Source organism: Macaca nemestrina, chromosome 4 (assembly GCF_043159975.1).
Source record: "Macaca nemestrina isolate mMacNem1 chromosome 4, mMacNem.hap1, whole genome shotgun sequence".
Lineage (NCBI taxonomy): Eukaryota > Metazoa > Chordata > Mammalia > Primates > Cercopithecidae > Macaca > Macaca nemestrina.
Window position 1 is genome coordinate 37,950,784 of NC_092128.1, and position 25,933 is coordinate 37,976,716.

General features: G+C 34.6%; 1 protein-coding gene across 6 annotated transcripts in view; it reads right to left on the reverse strand.

The window, feature by feature from the left end:
• LOC105475315 (cadherin like and PC-esterase domain containing 1) overlaps positions 1-25,933 on the reverse strand; it is a 311,154-nt gene that overhangs the window by 161,215 nt on the left and 124,006 nt on the right. For all 6 annotated transcript variants that reach the window (XM_011730473.3, XM_011730510.3, XM_011730493.3 and 3 more), the window contains 7 exons: positions 14,364-14,506; positions 12,959-13,031; positions 11,602-11,769; positions 10,384-10,488; positions 8,633-8,802; positions 5,040-5,110; positions 2,813-2,863 (listed from right to left, as the gene is read on the reverse strand). In XM_011730473.3, coding sequence (XP_011728775.2) covers positions 2,813-2,863; positions 5,040-5,110; positions 8,633-8,802; positions 10,384-10,488; positions 11,602-11,769; positions 12,959-13,031; positions 14,364-14,506 — 781 coding nt within the window. The remainder of the gene's footprint in view (positions 1-2,812; positions 2,864-5,039; positions 5,111-8,632; positions 8,803-10,383; positions 10,489-11,601; positions 11,770-12,958; positions 13,032-14,363; positions 14,507-25,933) is intronic.

Here is a 25,933-nt window from a genome sequence, read left to right on the forward strand (position 1 = left end):
AATCGTGAGATTTGATTCAAATGGCTGCAAACCTAACATAACATTAAACAAGCTGGAGTTGAGTTATGGGCTGTGCTTTGGAAATGACCATTGCTCAGGCACAAAGGGAATATAAACAGTTGCACTTTTCTGCTCAGAACTAGCTAAGTGAATAATAAAAAGGAAGATCTTTTTTCAAAATCAAACATAGAAGATGTGCTTTAACTTAATAGGATATATTTTTATAAAGATTCCCTGAGAGTTAATTTCCCTGCAGTTTGTACTTTCACTTAATAGTCACAGTTTTCAAGAGGGTCTGCCTCCTTAGAAACTGAAACAGCCCTAGATGACAGGAAATAAATGTGCAATCGTTCTCTTCAGCAAGTGCTTACTTTTGGTTTCATCAGAAAGTCTCCACCTCTGGTGTGAGCACTATCTCCTAAACCCCTGTCTGAAAGCTGATTTAGTTCTGACATCATCTTCCACTGAAGTATCAGTGTTGCCGCCTACAAACACCTGGTGTTTGCTTGGCATCTTTCTCATCCCAGTCTCAACTTGTCTCAGGCCAGCTTACCTGAGATCTACAGAGAACTCAGCACGAGGTTCAGTGGTAGCAGCCTGCTTAATCTATTCGGCAAGTATATATGGGAAAGCTGTTTGAAGTTTTGGTTGCTTTTAATGGATTTCTTTTAACCACAGAATTTGATTGCCCTCTTGAGGAATAATCATAACTCATATTGAACATGAGAAGAGCCTAGACTCTTAAAGATAATCCCACCTGTTCTGAGGCATCCTCACATTATTTTTTAAATCTTATTTTATACCATAAAAGTAGGAAGATTAATTACTAAAGATCCAGGCAGGACTAATTTTTATCAGCATAAAAACATGAACGAAGTTAAAGAGCCTATCTAACATGTTCACATCATCTACACCATATTACCTGGGAACTGGGCAGGGGCAGGGTGGGGCGGGAAGTGAGATCGTCCAGTGCAATCCTTTCATTTTACAAATGAGAAAATAGAAGCCCAAGGAGGCGGAGTGGCTTTCTGGATGTCTCATCTCGCCTTGGGCCTGGCACAGAGTAGACCCTCAACAAGTGTTCATTCTAATTTTGCTCCTAGTTTTCTCACTAGTCCTTTTCCCACCATATTCTAGACAACAGTTTTCCAGGAGAATGGAGTAGCATGTATTTTTCTGGGGGTAGGAGATTGGGTGGTGAGTGCAGGGAAGGAATGGCATAAGTAATATGTGCTATCTTTATTCTCTATTAGCAATACTTTATTTAAAACGCCATTTTCTTTAATTGGCTATATATGTTAATTCTATTAAATTATATTATTATCTCAGCCTACCATGAACTTAACAATACTGATAAAACATCGTGAATGAATTAAATTGCATTTTAGATGATAAAAACTAGATTTTATTAAATTCAAAGACTTCTATTAATAATAAATTAGGCCAGGCATGGCAGCTCATTTCTGTAATCCCAGTACTGTGAGAGGAGGACCACTTGAGGCCAGGAGCTCAAGACCAGCCTGGGCAACAGAACAACACCTCATTTCTATACAAAATTGCATAAATTGTCCAGCTGTAGTAGCTCATGCCTGTAGTCCTACCTATTTGGGAGGCTGAGGCAGAAGGATTGCTTGTGCCCAGGAAGTCAAGGTTGCAGTGAGCTATGATGGTGCCACCGCACTCCAGCAAGGACAGCAAAGTGAAATCCTATCTCTAAAACATAAATAAATAAAATAATATAATAAATTAAATCTAAATCTGTACTTTTTTTCAGCTTTAATGTTTTACTGAAATTGATTTTTATTTGTGGAAAACTAAATTTTCTAAGTTGATTTTTAGCACCAAATACATACATATATACATATGCACACACATGCATGTGTGTATATATATATTTAAGGTATGCATTATCAAGAAAAATCTTGCTATATAGAACTCAATTTTTCCACAATATATTATAGAATATTAAAAAAAAACTCAGGGGTTTTTCTTTTTCTTTTCTTTTAGAGACAGGGTCTTGCTATGTCACTCAGGCTGGAGTACCCTGATGCAATTATAGCTCACTGTAACCTCGAACTCCTGGGCTGAAGTGATCCCCCTGCTTTGGCCTCCCAAAGCACTGGGCATATAGGTGCATGCCACTGTGCCCGGCCTAAATTCAGGAGCTTTGAACAGAGAATCTGAAGACCCAGCTTTGTGATACAGCTCAGGCATTTAATAACCCTGTGACTTTGGAAAAATCAGTTAGACTCTCTAAGATGATATATTTGTGAGACCATTGTCTAATTGACCAGAATGAAGAAAATTATTTTTAAATTTAAAGTTAATACAAACTTAAAAGTATCTATTTTTCTCCTATTACGTCTTGGTGAAGAAATGAATTAAAAAATTGAAAATTGGCTTAACTGTTATAAAGAAAATTCTACTGAAGTACTAACCATTGCAACAACAATCTGGTGAGAAATAAATCACTGCCAGGTAGTGAGCCCCCTAAAGGTCAGTGTATAAAGCTGATAAGCCAAGCTCTTACATTTGAAAGGCTTCCAAGGCAATGCCCTAGAACCCCTAAAGCCTTTCAAAGTGGGTTTGGAAATCATTGTCCTTAAACAAAAAAAGTAATGTTTTATGTTCTTATGCAAAAGTGGTAGATACTGACTCCCTCAAAAATCTAATAACTCCTAAAATTTACTTTAACAATTAGCAGCCTAAGATACTCAAATATAATAAAATGATGGGTTTTTTTTTTTTTTTCAAAATAAGGCTGTTCCCTAATTGTTGATTATGCTGCTACAACACTTCAATCTCAACTCACCATCACTGCAATGTATTTCTTTATTTTCATTCTTAATTTGTGGAACTGCAGCTAAAAAAAAAACAGAAATGTAAATTTAAAATAAAAACCATTAATCAAAATTTAAAATAACATTTAGCTATTAGATAACTTAATAAAACATGTTTTTTATTTAACTTTTATTATACTAGTGAACACTTCTAACTAAAACTGGAAGCTACAATAAAATAAGTTATTTTATCCAAAGCTCAGCAGAATTATTATTTCAAATAGAAAAATATTAAGAGAGAGAATGAATGGCCTAAATGCCATTTATTGCCTGAAGTTGATCAGTCAAGGTGCCGTATAGTTTCTATATCCTATGACTATAATTTTCCAAATCATTAGAATTATAGAAGTGCCATCCAGTTGGTTCCACTAATATTTACTCTATATTTTTTAATTCAACCAAATATTTATTTTAAAAATGCCTTAATAAATATTTATGAAACAAATGAGTGAATAAAACACTCCGGGTGCTTAAATCATTCATTTATAGAGGAAAAAACTGGTGGGTAAAAGAAAGGCAGTTTCTCTCAGTTCTCCACTGTACCTACTGATTCATTCTATTGAACCAGTTATTCTCAAACTCTAGCCTCAGAATCATCGGAAGGGCTTGTTAAAACACGAAGTGCTGGGTCTCATCACCGGAGATTCTGATTGAGTAGATCTGAATTGCTACGTTTTCCAGGTGATTCTGGGGAGAGGGGGACACACATTGAAAACCACTGTATTGGGCTAAATCCTGTTTCATAATAGAAAAACTTTGAACTAAAAAAAAATTATAGACATATGTGTGGGTACTTCTTTTCATTTTTTTCTTTTTAAAATTAGAAGTAATTTTTTCTTGTAACAAAAAGTTCAGATGTTCTTTGGAATGAAAAAATGAGAAAATAGAGATAAGCCGAAGAGGAAAAATATAAATCACCACGAATTTTTCCTGAGCTTCACGGTGAGGTAGCCAATTGTTAGGTTTAACAATAGATCATAAACAATTTTCATGTCATAAATATTCTTTCACAACATAAGAATGAATTTACAACATTTTATTTGATGACTCTAGCTTACTTTGTGTGTCCAGTCCACTCTTATTGCAATAGTAATGAACTCCAGTTTTTAAATTTGTTGATAATTTATGTAATTAAATGTTGTATATATTATTTCCTTAAAATGAATATCTAGAAGTAAAATTTCTGATCTATAAAAATAACTTTTAAAACTTTTCTTACATTTTGTTAAATGGCCCCTTAATAGAGGTTGTTCTAATTTATACATCCAACAGCACTATGAGAATATTTATTTCCCTACTCTCTCCCCAACTCTATCTTTTTTAAAGTTTTATTTTAATTGACACATAATTCTGGGGTACGATGTGAAATATTTTGATACATGTATACATTGTGTAATGATTAAATGTGGCTAATTAGCATACCCATCACTTCAAACATTTATCATTTCTTTGTGGTGAGATTATTCAAAATCCTTTCTTCCAGCTATTTAAAAATATACATTGGTTAATGATAGTCATTCCACTGTTTAATAGAACAACAGAATTTTTTCTTCTATCTAACTATAACCAATCTCTGGCCGCCTCCTTCCCTCCCTACCTCCCCAGCCTCTAGTAACTACTATTCTACTCTCTATGACAGCATAAAACTGGTAACCCCTCTCTACTTCTGTGAAATCAACTTTTTTCAATCCCACATGAGTGAGATTACTGGGTTTTTATCTTTTTGTGTCTGGCTTATTTCACTTAACATTCTCCAGGACTATCTATGTCACAAATCACAAATAACAGGATTTCTTTCTCTTTCGTGGCTGAATAGTATTCCATTATGTATATATACCCCCATTTTCTTTATCCATTTGTTCACTGATGAACACTTACTTTGATTCTATATCTTGGCTATTGTGTGTAGTGCTGTAGTTAACACTGGAGTACAAATATCTCTTCAACATACTGAGTTCATTTCCTTTGGATAGATATCCAGTAGTGGGATTGCTGGATTCCCTCTCTATTATTTTAAGAAAATTCTTTCCAAATTTAAGGAAAAATAGTATTTCCTCATTTAATTTTCATTTTTAATTGCTAATGAAGCTAAATATTTTGCATTTTTTTTGACAGGAAATACTAAATAAGTATTTAGTTATGTTGAAATAAGTGGGAATATACATTTATATCTATATATAGATAGATAGATAGATTTACCTTTTTTATTTTCTATTGCATCAAATCGTACTTGTGGTTTTTCAATGTTCTTATCCTCTGTGAAAGAATCCCTGCAAATGCAATGCCAAACAACTCTGGATTAATGAAATGAACAAAACTCATGGAAATTACATCTAACGCTATCTCTTCTTCCGTGTGGGCACAGTTACTTTGATGAACACAAAAAACGCTTTCTGCATTTCAATCCTCAAAACTGGCAATCTACCCTTAAAGGAAGTAGGTGGAAATCTCATCATCCCTAATCAGCAGAAGCACATTTGAATAAAACCAGGGTAAAAAGTCACTCTCAGTCCAAATCTGAGGAATCTCAGATAGCTTGGGTCCAACAGAAGTGATTCAAGAATACACATTCTTCTTAGAAATCTGTTTGGCTATAGTTATACTGTTTTGGAGCAAAACGTCTTGGAAGCACCGAGGCACAGCCTGAGAAGAACATACATTTAATTGAAGAAATATAAGTGTACCATGCAGAAAACGACCTATGTCTTGCCAAGTCTTCTACCCTTAAACTCTAATTAACAGTAGTGAATAGTAAGGGTTAGTTATATTCTGGTGTGTTCACCTAACTTTCTCTGTTGTATAACTAAATACTTGGCCAGATTGCCCTTTAAATCCTCAGATTTGGGACGAAAATAATTTAAATTGCAGACAGAAAAATTGCTGGTCCTGATGATAAAGAACAGCAGGCAGGATCGTCTGCAGGCCCCTGACAAGACTTTCCTGTGCTGGTGCAAATCTCCATTTCCACCCCAGCGCAATGGAGATAACAGTGTTTACCTTACTTCACAGGGATGCTATGAGAGTTAAATACAATTTTCTTTGTTAAATAACATTTTAGAAATATGTGTTGTCCCAGATATTGTGCTGGGTACTGTAATGGAGAAGAGATAAATAAGACATATTCAGCTCCAAATATAAACATCAGCTAAGAAATTTAAAAGCATCAAGGAATTAAAATTATTGCTAATGCTGGAAACCATGATAATTTTTTACATGATAATTTTATTTTAAAAACTGTTTATTCCAGGTGACTCTTACAAAAGACAGGACCCTGAAATGCACAGAAACTGAAGTTTGGAAAGGTTACTATCTTAATGGAATGAGACACTCTGTATGTAAAGGCATCCTGCAGTGATTTTCTGCATAATTTTGTGAATACATTGTTTCAAATCCATGTGGATTTTCATTGAAAGCATTTTCTTAGAGTGATGTACAATGCAACTGTATTTCTAGTAAGGTAAAATTAGCACATGGTGCATAACCTTGATTTTAAGATTTTCATTCTTTTCAGATTTACACTAATTCTGTTGAGATCTCTGGATTTTGAGCCTCAGGACAAATACATAACTATTACCTAGTATTGTCATGCTTTCCTGACTTTCTTACCTCATTGCTACAAGAGAATGATCTTTCCTGAAAATGAAAGATGAAGTCATTGAACACAGGTAGTGTACATCCGTAAAGTTGATATTTTCTATAGAAAAAAACTGTGGTAACCATTGGGAAGATAAGGACAATGATGACCTCCCTGTCTGCATGATTTACTGGACCATGAATGAGTCCTGGACCAAAGCACTGGACCACGGATGAGAAGGCCAGGGTCCTAGTTCCAACTCTATTTCTATTAGCTTCGTAACCTGAGCAAACGACCCATCTTCTTAGCACTTCATTTTCTCATCTGGAACATGTATATAACATGCACCCTCATTGCAATATGGCATGAATGATAATTAAATATATACACACTTACCGGTAACCTTGAAGATAATTAGATTTGGGCATTTTTTTCTTGAATGCAAATGAAATTAGCAATATACTAATTGCTTGTTGACAAACATAATAAGGTTTACTTGTCTCACTATTAACTTAAATATTTCAAACTTGTCTTGCTTTTCCCATTAAAAAAGAAAAACATTACCCACACTATAGAAGCTAAAATGATCATTGAATAGAAGCACGGAAAGGAAAGTATACTGATATTTACTACCTACCTGTGCTACAGCGTATCAGATGCTATGAAGCAAACGAAAGTTATTTTATGTAATCATACTGAAACATACATAGTTCATAGTATAATGTATATTTTGCAGATAAGAAAACTGCAAAATATAGAGGGGTCCAAACCTTGTCTTCATAAACTCTAAAGTTGGGATTTTTGAATATAGTCTCTATGATTCAAAAAAGTCCTCACCCTTTCCAACTATACTCAACACTGACCATTAGCAAATTTTCTTATTGAAAGAGACTTCAATCTTCTAAATTTAAGATCAGAACACTGCTTAATCTTACAACCTATGTGGAGTTTGAGAAAATTTTGCTTGGGAACAAACTTTCCAAAGTTTGAGTATCTTGAGGGAGCTTCCTCAAAGTTAAAAACAATAATTTTAAATAGCTTCCTTTGGAAATCGAGTCTGTTTTTCACCCATCTATAATAAATGAGACAGTCTTAGATTATTTGAGTGAGTGTAAAGCACGAAGTATCTCTGAAGTATGTTATTTAAAACCTAATATGCAAACACATAAACAAAAGCTTCTGCTAGGTCTACTACTTCCAGGTATTGAGGAAATAAAACCAGCTTCTTAAAGCTGTGGCAACTAAAGTGAATTCCGATCCTGAGACATGTCCTAAGAATTCTTCAAATATACGATCATTCAAATTTTTGAATTGTAAAAATAAAGTTTTTATAGAACTGTTTTCACTATATCCTGAGCAGAAAGAAGTGAAGTGTAAGTCAATAGAACCAAAGCCATGGCCCAGGGTGACTGCAAAAGACTTAAATGATTATGGCAGGGCCATTTAGTCTTTCATCTCTCTAGGAGGTTTAGGTTTACTTCTGTTTTGCTGCCAGTAGAAAAGTCAAATACTCCCATAATACCATCCATATAAAAGAGAAGCAGAAAAAAACCTTAGGTGTTGCCCCTTTTCCCTAACTAGTGGAGGTAAAATTTTATCTGTCTCAGTTCTCTCTTACTCCCTAATTACTAATTCTCACTAGAATGGAAGTGAAGTTGGGAAATTTTATCTTACCCAAATATTTTCCTCTAAGATTCTATCTTCTAAAAAAGGAAAAACTCCAAAGTTCTACCTTCTAAAACCAAAATATGAATTGTGACAAAGACAGAACATATGTATATACATTCAATGGGTTTTGCTCAGAAAAAAGTCACACCTCAAAAACTCTCTAAATACATAATCTTACTGTCTCAAGCTGCCACTCTGACCGATGGTTCATAAAACAAATCTCACCTAATTATTTCTGTCTGATACCCTCACAATTCAAGAATATATATCACAGAAGGAAACTAGATTGAAACTTTCAATTCTAAACATTATAGTGGAGTCAAGTCTTGTTGGTTTAAAAAACTGTTGGATACATTTTTATTAAAGTGTTTGAAGACCACTAGAATCATTATGGTTTCAGTGTCTGAAGACATTTGTTTTCTACAGTATGGAAATTTGGACACACTTTTTTGTTGTTGCTGCCTGCTTTAACATAAGCAAAGCCTTTTGAAATCAATCTGTAGACTAGAGATTTTTTGGATTGTACAATTCAAATTTGTGGTTATCTTACCATTCCAGTGGATGTGGCTGTGTCTTTTTATTCATGAACTGAAATTGTTCAAATACATTTAAAAGAGACCAGTATTGGGTCGCGACTGAGCCAGGATTTCCCACAGGATTTGCCATATCATAAAATTCACGCATCAGTGACTGAATCCCAGGAGTAGTAGATGGGAAGAGCTGAGAACACAAAATATCAGCATAAGTTATGGAAAACAAATTATAATGTAGTATTACTATGAACAGCTTTATACTTAGTCATTTATCTAAAAAGTCAGATATTTGCTAAAAATCCATTGGTCAGTACTATAAATTAGATTTCTGTGAAGTTGTTGATGTAAATGACACTTTTTATAAGAAATTAATTTTGTTGATGATCATATTTCCAAATGGGATTTTTTTTTTCTTTTCATTGAATATAAATGGATTTCTCTTTCCCGTTACAGATACCTGAAGACACCTGAATAACAGAGTTAGGGAGCAGGAAGAATGAGACAGCTTCTTGGGTTACAAATGAATTATGTCAGAGTGAGAAATATTAATCTCCCCCTCTTTCCCCTGCAAAGAAAAATCTGTGGTTATCTCCTTTCTACTGTGAGAACCAGGAAATTGGAATTTTCTCTTTCTCTTGCAAAGTAATTATTTAGTTCTTCCTCAAGTTATGGTGAGAAATGTTCTCCATATTATCAGTATCCAAAGTTAACAAATTCTTGAAGAGTGAAGACAGGTCCCTTTTATTATCTTTTTATAGTATTAAGTCAAACTGTTGTGAAAGTAATACTTATAAGTTTCAAATAGTTAAAATGATATTGTGTCAACTCAATTACCTTTGGGGAAATTAGCTTACTTTGAATCCTCCAAAATTTGGGACTAAATTAGAAAAAGGAGTATCAAACACTCATTAATTAACTTAGTAAGCTGATTAAACTCATACAAGTAGTGTATGTATGTATATGCATATATATCTCATATAGTTTTTACAAGTAAGATAAATACTTGCGTGAAACAGGGTAATAATAAATTATTAATGATTAAGAATGCTATTTCAAAAAGATATTTCATATGAACAAATCTTAGGTGGAAAAATACAAATTGATTTTAGTCTATATAAGTATCAGAACTGGAAAGAAAACAAGTATTGAATACGTATTTCATATGCAATAAATTATCCTTTGATATTGACCAAGGAATTAACAAAATACATAGAAGATAAAATGAATGCCTTTTAAAAAAGATATAAACCAGTTAAAGTTATAATTATTTACATTTTCTTTCTTTGAAGTTTGATATAGAGTTATAAGAAATTAAGGTTTAAGCAGTTTTCTAAAATATTGTTTTCAACTCTATATGATTTTACAAAAACAAACAGGGTATAATAAGCAGAAATAATAAACAGAAATAACAAGGATGTAATAAGCGGAAATAACTTTTAGTTGCATGTAAATGTTCTGAAGCTAAAAGTAAAACTTCTTCAGAAAAATGTTGACATTTTCCCCTTGAGAACTGCCAAATTCTAGCAGTTGCTAATCCCATATTATTTTACCTTTAATAAGTCACATATTGTTTGCAAACTCTTAAAGTAATGCATATAAATCTTGCTAATTTTGCTACTTAGATCTCTGAAAAGAGCAAAGTAGCTTATAAAGATTTCTATTTCTTAGAGAAATACTTCATCTAGTTTTATATCAAAATCAGGTAGCTTACAGTGATTTATTCTAATCTCAGTCACCAAGAAAGAATCAAATGTCACTTTTGCTTTACCAGTTGGAATTGTCCCAGACTTCCAAGTTCCTTTATGAAAGTCATAATTGAGTTAATTTCTTCTAAGGATAGACACTGATTTAGTTCCTTTTGATAGTTTTCACCCTGTATTGGTAGGGGGAAAAAACTTAAGCAATTGCTAAAAAGTCAAACCATGTTCAACCCAATTACCTCCCATTTCATAAACCAATCAAATTTTGAGTTATATGAACAACCGAGCTAATTAATGTTAAATAATACATAGCAACTTCAACTTGTCACAGTGGTGTCTGAATATAAGAAAGCTTCATATTTGACAGGGATAAAATAGCTCAATGATGACCTGGATAAAATAGCCCAATGATGCTTTGGTAGTGAGATTGGGGAGATGCTAACGTGTTATAAAAATCAATCAATGTTATTTTGAAGTTCTATGCCCTATTCGTTGGCATTTGCCCAAACATGACAATAGACGTGAATGCTTAAAAAAATTAGTATTATAACTCAAATCCTCTGACATCAATCTGGAGCACTCATTGCTATTCTAAACTACCTCCAAAGAGTTCTAACATTTCTTTTATTCTATAATACATGCAACGAACCTGCACATGTACTCTCTGAACTTAAAAGATGAAAGAAAAAATTAAAAACTAAAAAAGTATTATAGAGTATACAATATATATTATTCATAATACCCACAAACATTTCATAATCCCAGCACTTTGGGAGGCCGAGGCAGGTGGATCACGAGGTCAGGAGTTCAAGACCAGCCTGGCCAATATGGTGAAACCCTGTTTCTACTAAAAATACAAAAATTAATCAGGTGTGGTGGCGCATGCCTGTAGTCCCAGCTACTTGGGAGGCTGAGACAAGAGAATCGCTTGAACCTGGGAGGCAGAGGTTGCAGTGAGCCAAGATCATGCCACTGCACTCCAGCCTGGGTGGCAGAGTGAGACTCTGTCAAAAAAAAAAAAAAAGAAAAAGAAAAAGAAAAAATAAGAAATTATGAACACTTTACTTAATTTTCAACCTATTATTTTATGATAATCAGTCACTTGACTAGTTAGCTGACATAAAAATAATCTTAGTCCAGAGGTCAGAAAAAATTAAAGTGCGATATAATAAATACCAATTAATTTCAAGTGAATGATCAAGTTGCTGAATTGCACAATAAAGAGAAAGACACCTTCTAAGGAATGACTTGAAAAAATATTTATCAGCACACAAATATGCACTTACCTTCAATATATCTGATCTATAAAGTCTCTCAAATATCTCAGAAAATATGGAAAGTGATGATTCATTAGGGAAGAGAAAATTGAAAGTATCATTTAAAAGGAATTCTTCTGTATTTTGGTCCTCAAAGTCCATATTATCATTATCTTGAAAATGTAAATGCTCGTGTACCTTTGAAAGAGCAAAAGCACAGCAAATATTTTTCATCGATTTACTTTTAAGGCAATGGAATGATTTCATGATTTACTTCCTGTTGGATTATAGATCAGAACTGACATCTAGTGGTCTTTTTGGAGGTCAACAGTTTTATAAATGTGAATAATGTTTGTTTTTTTAAAGATACAATTTAAAGACACAATTAATTAATGTACAGCATAAGAAAACTAATATATTATAAAGTCACATTAGTTTATCTTGATACCCTTTATAGCTGAAGAATATGCTTTCATGGAAGATAATACATAACATTTTTTTCCGAACAATTTTAAAAAGCATAATACAAACTATTAGGTATGCATGCAAAATAAGGAAACAATGACTATTTAAAAGTGTCAATTAATAAAGTTTTAAATTTTTATGGAGAAATCTTGGAGCTAGTTAACCAAACGTCTGAGCCATCTATAATGTAATTGGTTTACCTGTATAATAGTTTGAAGACACATAAATGTTATACAAAGCTGATTTCTAGTTACACATAATTTTATTTTCCCCTTCTTCCTTTTTTCCCACCCCATATTCCAAGGTACAACTTTCTTAGACTAATTTAATAAATTATTTTTTATCTTTTTGCTTCTAAGGGCTATGTTAGAGGAAAAAAAATATGTTGGGGGAGATGATCTGAATGACTGTATTTAATTTGAGAGAAAGGAAAAGAATCAAAATAGATAAAAACACTTCACTCTACACATATCTATACCAGAAAAAGAATTTCAAAAATTCCCATGGTTTTTTTAATTAAATATAAACCAATTTTAAACTAAATATCTATATGCAATAAAGGTTATCTTTTCATAACCTCATGTAAATACACCAGATAATCTGTTACTTTCTATTATCTACACATCTTCTTTTTTCCATTAATGCATGCTTGACTTCATACCACATTTATTTCACAAATAGTACTTGAACTATAGAAAACTTCATGTTTATTTTACAGAGACACATAGACAAGATTAGACTCATAGATTCTCCACATACTAGTTAATTCTCTGAACCACAGTGAATATAAGCCTACAGTACTTTTGCAAATTGCTATTTTTTGATTGGTTACTATGAATGAAAACAACAACACCACACACACACTGATCTTTCACCACAAGGTAGAAGCTCACATCACTCATGAGGCCTTTGGCATACTGACCTGTAGCACTACAGGGTGCATGAAACTGCCATAACCAATATCAAAAGTTAGAAGTTGAAAGCAGAATCTGCATCTAAAATGAAAACACAAGGTACCATAAAAGTAAAGACACAGGCACACGTATGTTTATTACAGCACTATTTATAATAGCAAAAACTTGGAACCAACCCAAATGCCCATCAATGATAGACTGGATAAAGAAAACGTGGCACATACACACCATGGAATACTATGCAGCCCTAAAAGGGAATGAGTTCAAGTCCTTTGCAGGGACATGTATGAAGCTGGAAACCATCATTCTCAGCAAACTAACCCAGGAACAGAAAACCAAACACCGCATGTTCTCACTCATAAGTGGGAACTGAACAATAAGAACACATGGACATAGGGAGGGGAACATCACACACTGGGGCCTGTTGGGGGGAGGGGGTCAAGGGGAGGGAGAGCATTAGGACAAATATCTAATGTATGCAGGGCTTAAAACCCAGATGATGGATTGATGGGTGCAGCAAACCACCATGCCATATGTATACTATGTGACAAACCTGCACGTTCTGCACATGTATCCCAGAACTTAAAGTAAAATAATAAAAACAACCATATCCTCTTGCTACATTTACTCTCATTTGGTGTCACATTAATATTTACTATAGTTAAATTTCAATGTCTACTAATTAAAAAGAGCAGTGGCTTGGATAATGTAAAATTACATGTGATGAATTTTTGGATTTGGCTTCTATTTTATTTCTTACAGAAAATAAAAATACACCTAAATCTTCATGACACATTAAACTAAGCAATAAAGTTAATCCATGGAAACCTAAATATGAAGAAGAAAACCCTCCTATTCCTACATGCTAGGCACTTATTCATGTATAAATTATGATAAGGTTTAAATTGATGTGCTTCCCCTACTTTTTGACATACTAGATTTAACATGTCGTTAGAAGAAAGGCAATAAGTTATATTCAAGTAAACAGATATGGGAATAGGAGTTATTGAATTTTGTTAATGAAGTTCTTCATTTTCTGCTCTACATTATGAAATCAGTGGGATATTTGAGAATGAAATTTATTATGTATAAGTAAGATTATACCTAGTCAACGCCAGGTATCTATGATAGAGATAGTTGCGCTTGAAAAGGGGGCTGCAATTAAAAGCTTAACTTTTAAAATGTGTACTATACTTCTTGTTACCACTATTTAGATACTACTGAGTCTGTTACATGTTCTAAAGTTTGAGGATCTATAAATATGGCCACATATGTTTAGAAGATCATATTTGTGTATTGACATAAAATTTTCCAAGTACCACCTACTTATGATAATTAAGATATATTTCCACCAACAATTTTTAAAAGATAGGTTTCTTTATTTTCTTTTTTAAAATTAAAATTTGTTTTTACCTATGGAAGGTCTTTGGTCCCAAAGTAGATGTTTCACTGAATACTTCAGCCGCTAGCAGGAGTTTGCCAATTGCTTCCTTCATAATATCAAAAGCCTGATGAGGTGAACTGGCTCTCAGGAATGTCTCAAAAAATGTTTGCAGCTGTGAACAAAGTAAAGGATTCACGTGTTAAAACAACAGCCTCAGTTTGTCTATCATTTTCAAGGTGACCAATTTGAAGGATTGTTCTAGGTTATCTCTACTTGTCACGCCCCAAAAAAAACCCTTAATCAGTAAGTTTGGTAATCTAAGATACAAGTATATTGAAAGAGAAAGGTTTAAATATATTATAATTTAAATTTCTTTAGAAGTGCTTACTCCATTTTATTTTCCTCATTTCACAGCATCTAATCATGGAAAATGCAAGTCTTGTCATCAGAGCTCTGAAGTTTCATTTGTAACTCTACTCACTAGGTGAGCTGGGCTTGCCACTCACTCCTCCGAATCTTTGTGTCCTTCTCTTTAAATTGGGATTAATATCTACCAACCAGAGAGATGTGAAGCCAAATTAGAAGAAAATGTATTTGAAAGTCATGTTAAAGTATGAAATTCAAATGTTAGTTTTGTATTATTATCAATTTTGGGGGTATATTAGAACAAAAATAAATGTATCAAAGTTGCTTTTTCCTCATGCCATTATTCTGTGCAAGATCTAGCCAACCAGAGAAGATTCTGAGAGAATCCCAGTGTCCTGTTAATGTTTTAATTCTTAATTATTTCATGTGGATAGAGAGTATACGGAGGTATTACAAAAAAGGGGGAATGAAGCTCAATTTGTGTCATCTTAAAAACACAATTGTTAGTATCACAAACAGCTGTTTTTATTTGCTTAAATATTAAAATGATTAAAACAAAACTACCTCTTGATGATGCTTCATATCAAAGTTCAAGTGGATATTTTTTAAAAATATGAAACAAGTCTCATATTGATTCATAAACTTTCTCTGGATAAACATACTCTTTTAAAGATGAAGAACAAAAAATATTTTTTGAAAAAACATGCAGCAGGTATTCTATTAATGTTTTTTGGAAAAACAGACTAAATCTATCCAGACTACACAGGATTGCAAAGTGAAAAACTTTTGTTGCTATGATAAAGAAGGACAAATATTGGCCTGGATTGCCTGTGGAAAATGGCAAATGTGTCTTCTCAATGCACAAGCAAAATTCCCCCAAGATAAACAAATACTGGCTTCATAAACTTTTCCAGCTGAAAACAGAAACCTAATAAGATTACACATAGAGACCCTAAGAATGTGTCATTAGTATTTGGCAATTGGGATGTTTTTCCATTTTACTAAGGAAAATAAATGTAATAATTGTATGATTAAAAGAAAACAAATTATTGCTAACACTAAAAATGTTAACACCCTTGAATCAAAGCAGAGTAACATTATGTTTTTCCAAGTAAAAGTAACTCATCATATTTCACTCATTTCACCACATTATGTAGAAAGGTTTATTTGTGACATTGTTGCATTTTCCTAGTTTAATGTTACCTGAATATCATGGAGGTTAAGGTTAATAATATATGAAAGTTGGAAATGTCTATGTAGCATATGATTTTTATGATTAATAAAATTAATCATATAAATAAGATTAATTTTAAGATTATATCTCCATGAGGAAGAATAATTAGCAAATTAATGTCTTAGGGTTGCACTTATTTCTCTAAAATGAAAATGATTATTTCTTAATTTCTTAATGTAACAATGAGCATTTAAATATGGGATGCCATTCAATTCAACTTTTAGAGAGAACTGCAGCCTTTACAAAGCCCTGTGTTCTGTGCTTTGGGGGACAAGTTGCATAGTACATAGGTATTACCTCTATAGACATTAGAGGTAAAAAGGTCCAGGTTCAACTTTGGTTTTGTGCCAAAGTTGTGAGACTTTGTGGGATCAATAACAGTGCCTACTTTATAGAGGTATCGCTGAGATTAAATGAGAGAATGTACATAAGGAATTCCACCACCCAGCACATCTGTATTCAGTACATGTCAGTTCCTTTTATTTTTTATTAATTAAAACAAGACATCTGGGCATGGTGGCTCACGCCTATAATCCCAGCACTTTGGGAGGCCGAGGTGGGCAGATCACCTGAGGTCAGGAGTTCAAGACCAGCCTGGCCAACATGCTGAAACCCTATCTCTACCAAAAATACAAAAATTAACCAGGAATGGTGGCACACACCTGTAATCCCAGTTACTCGGGAGGCTGAGGCAGGAGAATCACTTGAACCCAGGAGGCAGAGGCTGTAGTGAGCCGAGACCACACCAATGCACTGCAGCCTGGGTGACAGAGCAAGACTCCGTCTTAAAAAAAAAAAAAAAAAAAAAAAAAAAATCCAGATGAGCGAGATTCCTTATTTCACATTCATTCAGTATAGTGGCAAGCAAACTACATATGCCAGAAATGAAAGTAGAATCATGTGAACGCTTAATATGAATTTTGAAAAAATCATAAACTTTCAAAGTCTCCCAAAGAAAGCACAACTTGTATCGGTTGTTGTAACTCACTCACTTAGACTAAGTGAACCACTTTTTTGAGTGTCCGGTTACATTGCAATTTGTTACTCTAATTGTATTTCCTTGGTCAAATTATATGAGTTCTGTGAGTCTCAGTGCAGAATGACAGAACTATGCTCAACGATCTCATGAGACAATGTCAAATCTGAAATTATTTGATGTTAATTCCATTCAAATGCCACCGGAACCTGAACAATTTCACTCAGGCACTTTCTTAACTCACAAACACCTGAAGGAGCACCTTCACCTTCGCTGCTAATTTAAAACAGTCAAGCCATGAACTTAAATATTAAGAAGACTTCTTCCTCTCCATATCAACACTTCCAATCAATGTTTTTGAATTAAATAAATGTGAGAATGTAAGTTCACAAGGAAATTGGTACATTGGCAACAAAATAAATATGAATAAAAGAACATCTTGTAACTTTTAACATGACATGAAACTATTTTATAAACTATAAATTTTCTTCCTTCAGTGTAACTTTCAGTGCAAAATAAATTATATAGAAAATGACGTTGTAAGATCACAGTCGTAAAACCAGTCAGCTAACACACCATCATTTGTTTGTACCTGTGTAAAATTCAGGCAATAACTAGTAAGGTATTTACATTTTTACAACATTGATCCATTCAAGAAACGTATTCAGATACAAGTGGGTGGACTAAAATTTTCAATTAATTAAAAATGGAAGGATAAGAGCAACAGAATGCACTTAAAAGCATATAGAAAAACTTCGATCATGTCTGATATCTTTTTCCAAGGTGTCCTTGGTATCCACTTCATTCCACCACATACTTTACAACTCCTCCCATGTTATGCTCTGGGTTCTGCCTCATTATTTCTCTCCATCCTCCCATAAGACCTTGCTTGGCTGAATTGATCTCAATGTCAACACATGTCATTTGTTCCGTGTTAAACTTGCTGACCTTCTTGTCTGCTCTTTCTGCTAGACTGTGAGGTTTTTGTTTGTTTTTGTTTTTGGTTTTTTTTTTTTTTTTTGGAGGGGGGTGTTCAGGAACTGTCCCTTTTTATCTTCTGGATTCCAGTGCTTAATGCTAAGTAGGTATTCAGTAAATACTGTTGAATAAACAAACCTATGATGTTACAGAAACCACAGATACCTTGATAAGAGAAACACCTTACTGTAGTTTCTGGGTAACATCACTTTCCTCAGGACAGCATGCTTATCTCTTGCTCACATCTCGTGAGAGAAGGAGAATATAAATTTTTCTGGTGTCTTGTAATAAAACCTTTGAAGAACAGAAGCTTATAGCTGTTTGAGAGAATTTTGGAGATGAGAAAATTTAATCTATGAGTTAGAATGGAGGATGAAAGATTTACCAGTATTAGGGTTTTTCAAAATAATGTTCTTGAATGAGAAACCATAGCAGAATGTCATGTTTAACAGCATTATACCTTACTAAAGTACACCAGGGCTTCTCTCAATGTTACTATGTATGAAAGAACTTTTCATCTTCTCAGATTAAATAATATTGGTACTAAAGTCAGATGAAGGAATATTGGTACTTAAGGTCATTTTGCACCAACATCATATTAAAAAGATGCTCAATATCACTGATCACTAGGGAAATGCAAATTAGAACCACAGTGAGATATTGCCTCACACCCATTAGGATGGTGACTAACAAAAACAAAACAGAAAATTATCATTGGTGAGGATATTAAGAGACTGGAATCCCTGTGCTTTGATGGTGGAAAAGTAACATGGTGCAGCCACTTGAATAGCAATTTGGTGGTTCCTCAAGAAATTACAAATAGAACTACCATACAATCCAGCAATTCCACTTCTGGGTATACAGTCAGCATAATTGAAAGCAGGGTCTCAAAGACATATTTACACACCCGTGTTCATAGCTCATTCTTACCAGTATTCAAGCTTGCTGTTGATATTTTGCATCCTAAAAAATTCAAGGATAATAAGGTGTTCAAGAATAAAACCAAGACTAAAAGTAGGTGGCATGAAAATAGAAAATATTTCCACTATTGTTGGACCTGAGAAATAGAGTAATGAAGGGGTTCTTTTTTGTTTCATTTTCTTTTGCAAAATTTCTACCTTGAAATAATTGCTTTTAGGGGCTTTGGTGTTATGCAATTAGCAAGTGGATAAACATGACAATTGGAGAAAATGCAGCTGTGAAGACTGCAAAGTTATTTTTAAAAGTTTGAATTGTAGTCATATACCTGTAACGTGCAATGTATGATAATCCTTTCTAAGTGTACACTTTAGTAGCTTTAAGTATTTTTACACTATCGTGCAACCAATCTCTAGAACTTTTTGCACACCTGAAATTATATACCCAGTAAACATGTCCCCATTTCCCCCTCCTCCCAGCCCCCAGCAACCACATTCTACTTTCTGTTTTTATGCATTTGACTACTCTAGATACCTCATATAAGTGGAATAATCCAGTGTCTTCATGACTGGGTTATTTCACTTAGCAAGTATTGTCAAGGGTCATTCATGTTGTAGCATGTATCACAATTTCCTTCCTTTTTAAGGCTGGATAATATTTGTTATAGGCATATACTACATTTTGTTTATCCCTTCATCTACTGATGCACCTTTGGGTTGCCTTCAAATGTCAATAATGCCTGGCCAGAACTCTTAAAATGAATCTGAAGTAACCCAAATACCTCAGAATTTCATACTAATATTTTTATATATGAAAGTCCTTGGGACCAGACATGGTGGCTCACTCCTGTAATCCCAGCACTTTGGGAGGCCAAGGTGGGCAGATCACGAGGTCAGGAGTTCAAGACTAGCCCAACCAACATGGTGAAACCCCGTCTCTACTAAGGAAGGAGAATCACTTGAACCCAGGAGGCGGAGGTTGCAGTGAGTCAAGATTGTGCCACTGCACTCCAGCGTGGGTGACAGGGAGACTCCAACCCCCCCCCCAAAAAAAAGAAAAAAAGAAAAAATGTATTTCTTGAGTGTCCTATAATTCTCAATAGAAAAAAAAAGTTCATAAATTTAAACTTTAGAATTTCAGCGACCATATGGCTCTAAGTTAAAAAAAAAAGTTCTTCCAAATAGTTAAAATTATTGGTCATACATAATTAGTCAGAACAAGAGAAATACATTAAAAATCATATTAAATAATTTCTAGAATAAAAAGTAAAATTGTATTGGAAATGCAGCTCTGATTTCTCTGAATATAGGTTCCCACCAAATATCATGCTGAATTGTAATCCTCAGTGTTGCAGGTAGGGCCTGTTGAGAAGTGTTTGGGTCTCGGGGGCAGATCCCTCATGGCTTGATGCTGTTCTTGCCATTGTGAATGAGTTTTCAGGAGATCCAGTTGTTAAAGTGTGGTACCTCCCTGCCAACGCCTCTTGCTACTGTTCCCACCATGTGAGATGCCTGGTCCTCCTTTGCCTTCTCTTATCAGTAAAAGCTTCTCGTGGCCTCTCCAGAAGCTGAGCAGATGCCTGCACCATACTTCCTATACAACCTGCAGGACGGTGAGCCAATTAAATGTCTTTTCTTTATAAACCACACAGTCTAAGGTACTTACAGCAACACAGGAATGACCTAATGCAACTTCCAAGATAGATATGCGGTTTTTTTCTTTCTTTGTTTCTTTTCTTTCTTTCTTTTTTTTTTTTTTTTTTTTTTGAGACAGAGTCTTGCTCTGTAGCCAGGCTGGAGTGCAGTGGCACGATCTCGGCTCACTGCAACCTCTGACTCCCTAGTTCAAGTGATTCTCCTGCCTCAGCCTCCTTAGTAGCTGGGATTACAGGCATGCACCACTATGCCCAGCTAATTTTTGTATTTTTAGTAGAGACAGGTTTCACAGTGTTGGCCAGGCTGTTCTCAAACTCCTGACCTCGTGATCCACCTGCCTTGGCCTCCCAAAGTGCTGGGATTACAGGAGTGAGCAACCGTGACCAGACCATTTCATTTTATTCGATTAATTCATATATCCATTAAAAGAATATCACTTAATGCTAGAACAAGAAGGGTTCAACATCATTATTAATATTATTTTAAATATAAGCATGAAGAAAATTTGTTCACATAAATACACAGTTGTGGACGGAAGGGTTTAGTTATAGCAAAATGGCTCAGTTCTTTCAACTCCCTCCAAGGTATATGTTAAAAATTACATAGTGGTTTATCATGAAATATTCAATCTTGTTAAAAACAAAGAACTGAAAACAAGCTGAATTGTGAAGGATTTGTTACCTAGTGATTAGCATCCTTCACTTGCTCTAAAGAACAACATAGTTAAATTTGTCTGTTTCTTTCTCTTTTTTTTTTTGCAAATGTTTTTTTACCTTTGAGTAACCATCATTATAATATCAGAGCTAGCAAAAGCTGGGTCTTTCTTTTGAAGAGCAGAACGATGTATAAAAAGAATGGGAGATAGCAACCTGCTTAAGAGGTATCTTTTCAGCAAAATCAAACTTTAGAAAGTTTCAATGTATGATCCATATGAAAGGTGAACGTCTGGGCACTGATTCTCTCAAAATTGTCCATGTGCCTCTGAGCCCCTTGGGGAGTCATCATGGATCCCCAAAGGCATATGACATCCAGCTCTGGATATGGCTGCCTGCCCCCACTCCAAAACGCATCTGAGAGAGCTGTGGCCGAAAATGAAGTGCTGGTGAGCATAGTGGACCCTTGGAAGAGGAAGGTGATTTAGAAGAAAAAAAATCAGATTTTTAACAATAGAAGAAAGAGAAAAAAAGATAGAAAAATGGAGAAAAATGACTAAATTACAAACCTAAGTAGTGATGTAATTTTTTAATTTAATGCACATGTTGTATTTGAATATAATTTGGCTGGGCATGGTGACTCATGCCTGTAATCCCAGCACTTTGGGCAGCCGAGGCAGGTGGATCACCTGAGGTCAGTAGTTTGAGACAAACCTGGCCAATATGGCAAAACCCCGTCTCCACTAAAAATACAAAAGGTAGCCTAGCATGGTGGTACTCATCTGTAATCCCAGCTACCTGGGAGGTTGAGGCGGGAGAATCACTTGAACCTGGGAGGCAGAGGTTGCAGTGAGCCGAGATCATGCCACTGCACTCCAGCCTGGGTGACAGAGCGAGACTCCATGTCAAATACATATATACATATGTGTGTGTGTGTGTATGTATATACATGTGTATATATATGTATACACGTGTGTATATATATATGGGGGGAGAGAGAGAGAGAATTTTCTATGTTGTATTTAATAATAATCACCTTAATAATACCCTTAGCCAAGCTGACACTATGTGGCAGACACCGTGCATTTTACATGTACTGCTTTGTTTGTATTCATAGCAATGCTATGAAGGTGGTACTCATTATCCTCATTTTACAGATGAAGAAAGTTGGGGTTGAGAATGCAAGGTACATGCCTAAGGTAATACAGCTGGGGGCAACCAACATGGGTGTTGAAGCCAATCTGCTTTGCTGCAAAGCCCCAGCATTACTTCTGCCTTTGTGGTTTTGATCATACTAGGTTTAGGACTATGGATGGACCCTGAAATCCAGAAGAATGAATCATCTGTATTTTTACTTTTATCTAAAATGTGTTTGAAACTGTCACAATTCTCAAGCACATGCCTTTACACCCATTAACAACTCAACAACTTGAGAATTTATGTAGCCTAATTACCTTTTGGAAAAACTAAGAATATTTCTTTGCAACTTAAATCAAATTGCCTAGATCAAGAAAAAAAATCATGTTACGTCAAATGATTTAAGAATATAAATCCTTTCATCATTTGTTTTAGTTCACTGAAAATTGGCTTGCTTTAGGGTAAACCACAGAAAACCAAATTGGCTGAACCTAAATTAGGATACATTTACTCCTTCTTTGGAATTATATTAAAAACTCCAATATTTAAATAAGTTTTCTGTTTCCAGTGACATGAATAATTTTACTCATTCCTACTTCTTAACAGCCCTAAACTTTATAGCATATATTAAACTTGGAAATTCAGAATGTAGATTCCATATAATTTAATCAGTTTCACAGCTGAAAACTTTAAACTCTCCCACAAGCATATAAGGGAATTGTTCAGAAGCAGAGTACAGAAATACAAAAGGCTGTGAATAGAATAAAAATTTAATTATTTGCTTTGAATGATAGACCCTTGATTGCATTATATTCAACCTTCTTAGAAAACTGGCAGGTTTTCTTTATTATCCCTTCTGGAATCTCTCAGTGGGATATAAAGGAGCAGAGAGATTTAATAGCAAAGAGCAAAAGCTAAAGTTGTAAAGATTTTATCATTGAACTCTCTACGTATACGTCTGCTCATTTTCTTTATATGAATGCCATTGTTCGAGCAGGTCACAACTATTCCCATTAAAGTCAAAACCAAGCCTTCTTTGAACTTCCAATAAAATAAGTTCTGACAGCTCGTTTGAAAACAATCCATCTTTTATTAATTATCTTGACTAGAAGATGACATTGAAATCCAGTAATATTTGTACCAAGTAGTATTTGTTACAGGCAGTACAAAAATTTGCAAATAAGGACTCATTTGGCAGAAAGATACCTATCTCATATCTCTAAATACTCTCAAACAATTAAGAAAGTAAAAAGGGAAAATGTTTTCAATTTATATACTGGATATTTTATGCAGGGTATTGCTTTTAGGTCTTATTAAGTCTCCTGGTCAATCACAAAAGGAAACGTATTCATTATAAAAAAATAATGGGTTCTGGTTGTACAATAAAGAACATGATAGAGCAATTTGCCCTAACTTTTAAGTGGCCGTGGTGTTAAAGTCTGTTGAATCTATAGGATATTTATGACAACTCTGCTGTTTTCTCACACCTTTCTCCTGTCAGTTACCTTACACCTCTCTCACACCAAACAATATTCATTCCTTTACATGCTGTATTTTCAGTGGGTACTTAATTATGCATAATTTAAAAGTTCATGATTCAGCATATAGTCAAATATAATGCTAGATAGCCCAAATCCATGTCCTCTCCGTGTGCCCTGAGTACTGACTACTGACTTCCCTGCCCTCAATATTTTTTTTCCACTGTTGCCAGTCATCATCCTTATGAAGGCCAGTTCCAATCATGTCAGTTCCCTGCTCATAAAGAACAGAAGTCCCCAACATTTACAGAAGGATATGAATCAGTTGTAGCTGAACTTATCTTGAACATTCCAAGTCAGCATATAAAACCATAAGGTGCTAATTCATTTGTGCTTGAAGGACATAGCAATTAATCAATAGATGATTATGCACGCACGCACGTTTGTGCACACAATAGTAAAATAAGCTGTAAACAGTAGAAGTACCTTTATCCTTTTTACTACAAAGTACATTATTTTTATATGAGAACTCAAAAAGTGATATGCCCAATTCTTAAACTTTTTTTAAAAAAAAATTAAACCTGTATTCCTTTGTCAATCTTTTGACATATGGTCAAGGCCTTTGACTATGGGTGAACTAATTGGAATTGCAAGTCATCTAACTCACAGAAACCTCACCCATAGGCATTGACTTAACTGCAGTTAGACCAAGAACACAAAGACACTTGCAAAGAAATCCCAGGGCAGAATCATTCTAGGTTTTACGGCTTCCCCCCAAATTTTGAAAGTTGTTATACCCACATTTAATTCATCTGAAATGTTTTAAGTTGATTGTCCTATATTAAGAATGTTATAAATATTCAGCTTTGCTTTTACAGAAGAAAACCTGTTTCTTTTTGCACTTACAATTCATCAGCTCATGAAGGTAGGCATAGAACTCAAGGGTGTAAAGGACAAACTTGAAGGTAACATCCTTGCCTCAGGCATTGAGCTCTTGAGTTCAGCAGCCAACAAGCTTTATGGGGGGAATGCAGAGCAGTACTACAAGCTGTCCGTGGTAACTAAGCGAGATTTTAGTTACTGGAGATCTGAGTCCCAATCCTAACCACATTTATTAGTTCTGTCCTCTTCATTAAATCATGAATCTTTATTTCCTCATCCATAGAGTGTATATAAATATATCAACCTATCTCCTGGGTTTCTTAAAAGTTTCAAATAAGGCCAGGCGTGGTGGCTCACACCTATAATCCCAGCACTTTGGGAAACTGAGGCAGGTGGATCACAAGGTCTGGAGGTCAAGACCATCCTGGCTAACATGGTGAAAGCCCATCTCTACAAAAAATACAAAAAAAATTGCCAGGCATGGTGGTGCATGTCTATAGTCCCAGCTACTTGGGAGGCTGAGGCAGGAGAATCACTTGAACACAGAAGGTAGAAGTTGCAGTTAGCCAAGATTTGCAACTGCACTCCAGCCTGGGTGAAGAAAGAGGCTCTGTCTCAAAGAAAAAAAGAAAAAGTTTCAAATAAGACCATATCTGAGAATACATTCAGAAGCGTAAAATGACAGTAGTGTCACTTTACATTTTACATTCCATGAAATTCAAGCTCTTCAGGTTTCATCTGTAGTATATCTTCATCTGGTCTAACCTACCACAAATCCTGTGTCTTTTTCTCTTCCTTCCTTCCCCATCCCTCTCACCTCAGGCCACCCTAAGATTCTCCCTTCTCTTACAGACATTCAAATTCTGGCCAAATAAGGCAGTTCATAGTTTCAAGACTATAACCTATGTTTTCACCTGCATGATTCATGCTGCCTTGGCAAAGCAAATGTAAACATCCCTCTTCATTTTTAAAGAAACCCTACTCATTCTTCCAAGCACAGCTAAAACACCATCCATTCTATGAAACCTATTCCCTTTCTCCAGCCTGAATAATTCTCTCCTACTCTTCACTATCTCTGCAACTCTGAATCATGCCTTGCATTTTGCCCTGTAATAGTTATTTATAAATACATATTTCTCCCCTACTGGAAGGTTTCTTGAAAGCAAGAACCAATATTTCTCTTTGAGTCTTTCTTCACATGGCCCAGCACAGAGTAGGAATTCCCAAACAGTTCTGGAATACAAATGAGTCAAATTAGCTGTGAATGATTACTGAAATATTCAATATTGCTTTTCCTTGAGTTGTTTTGGCTTCATGTCATA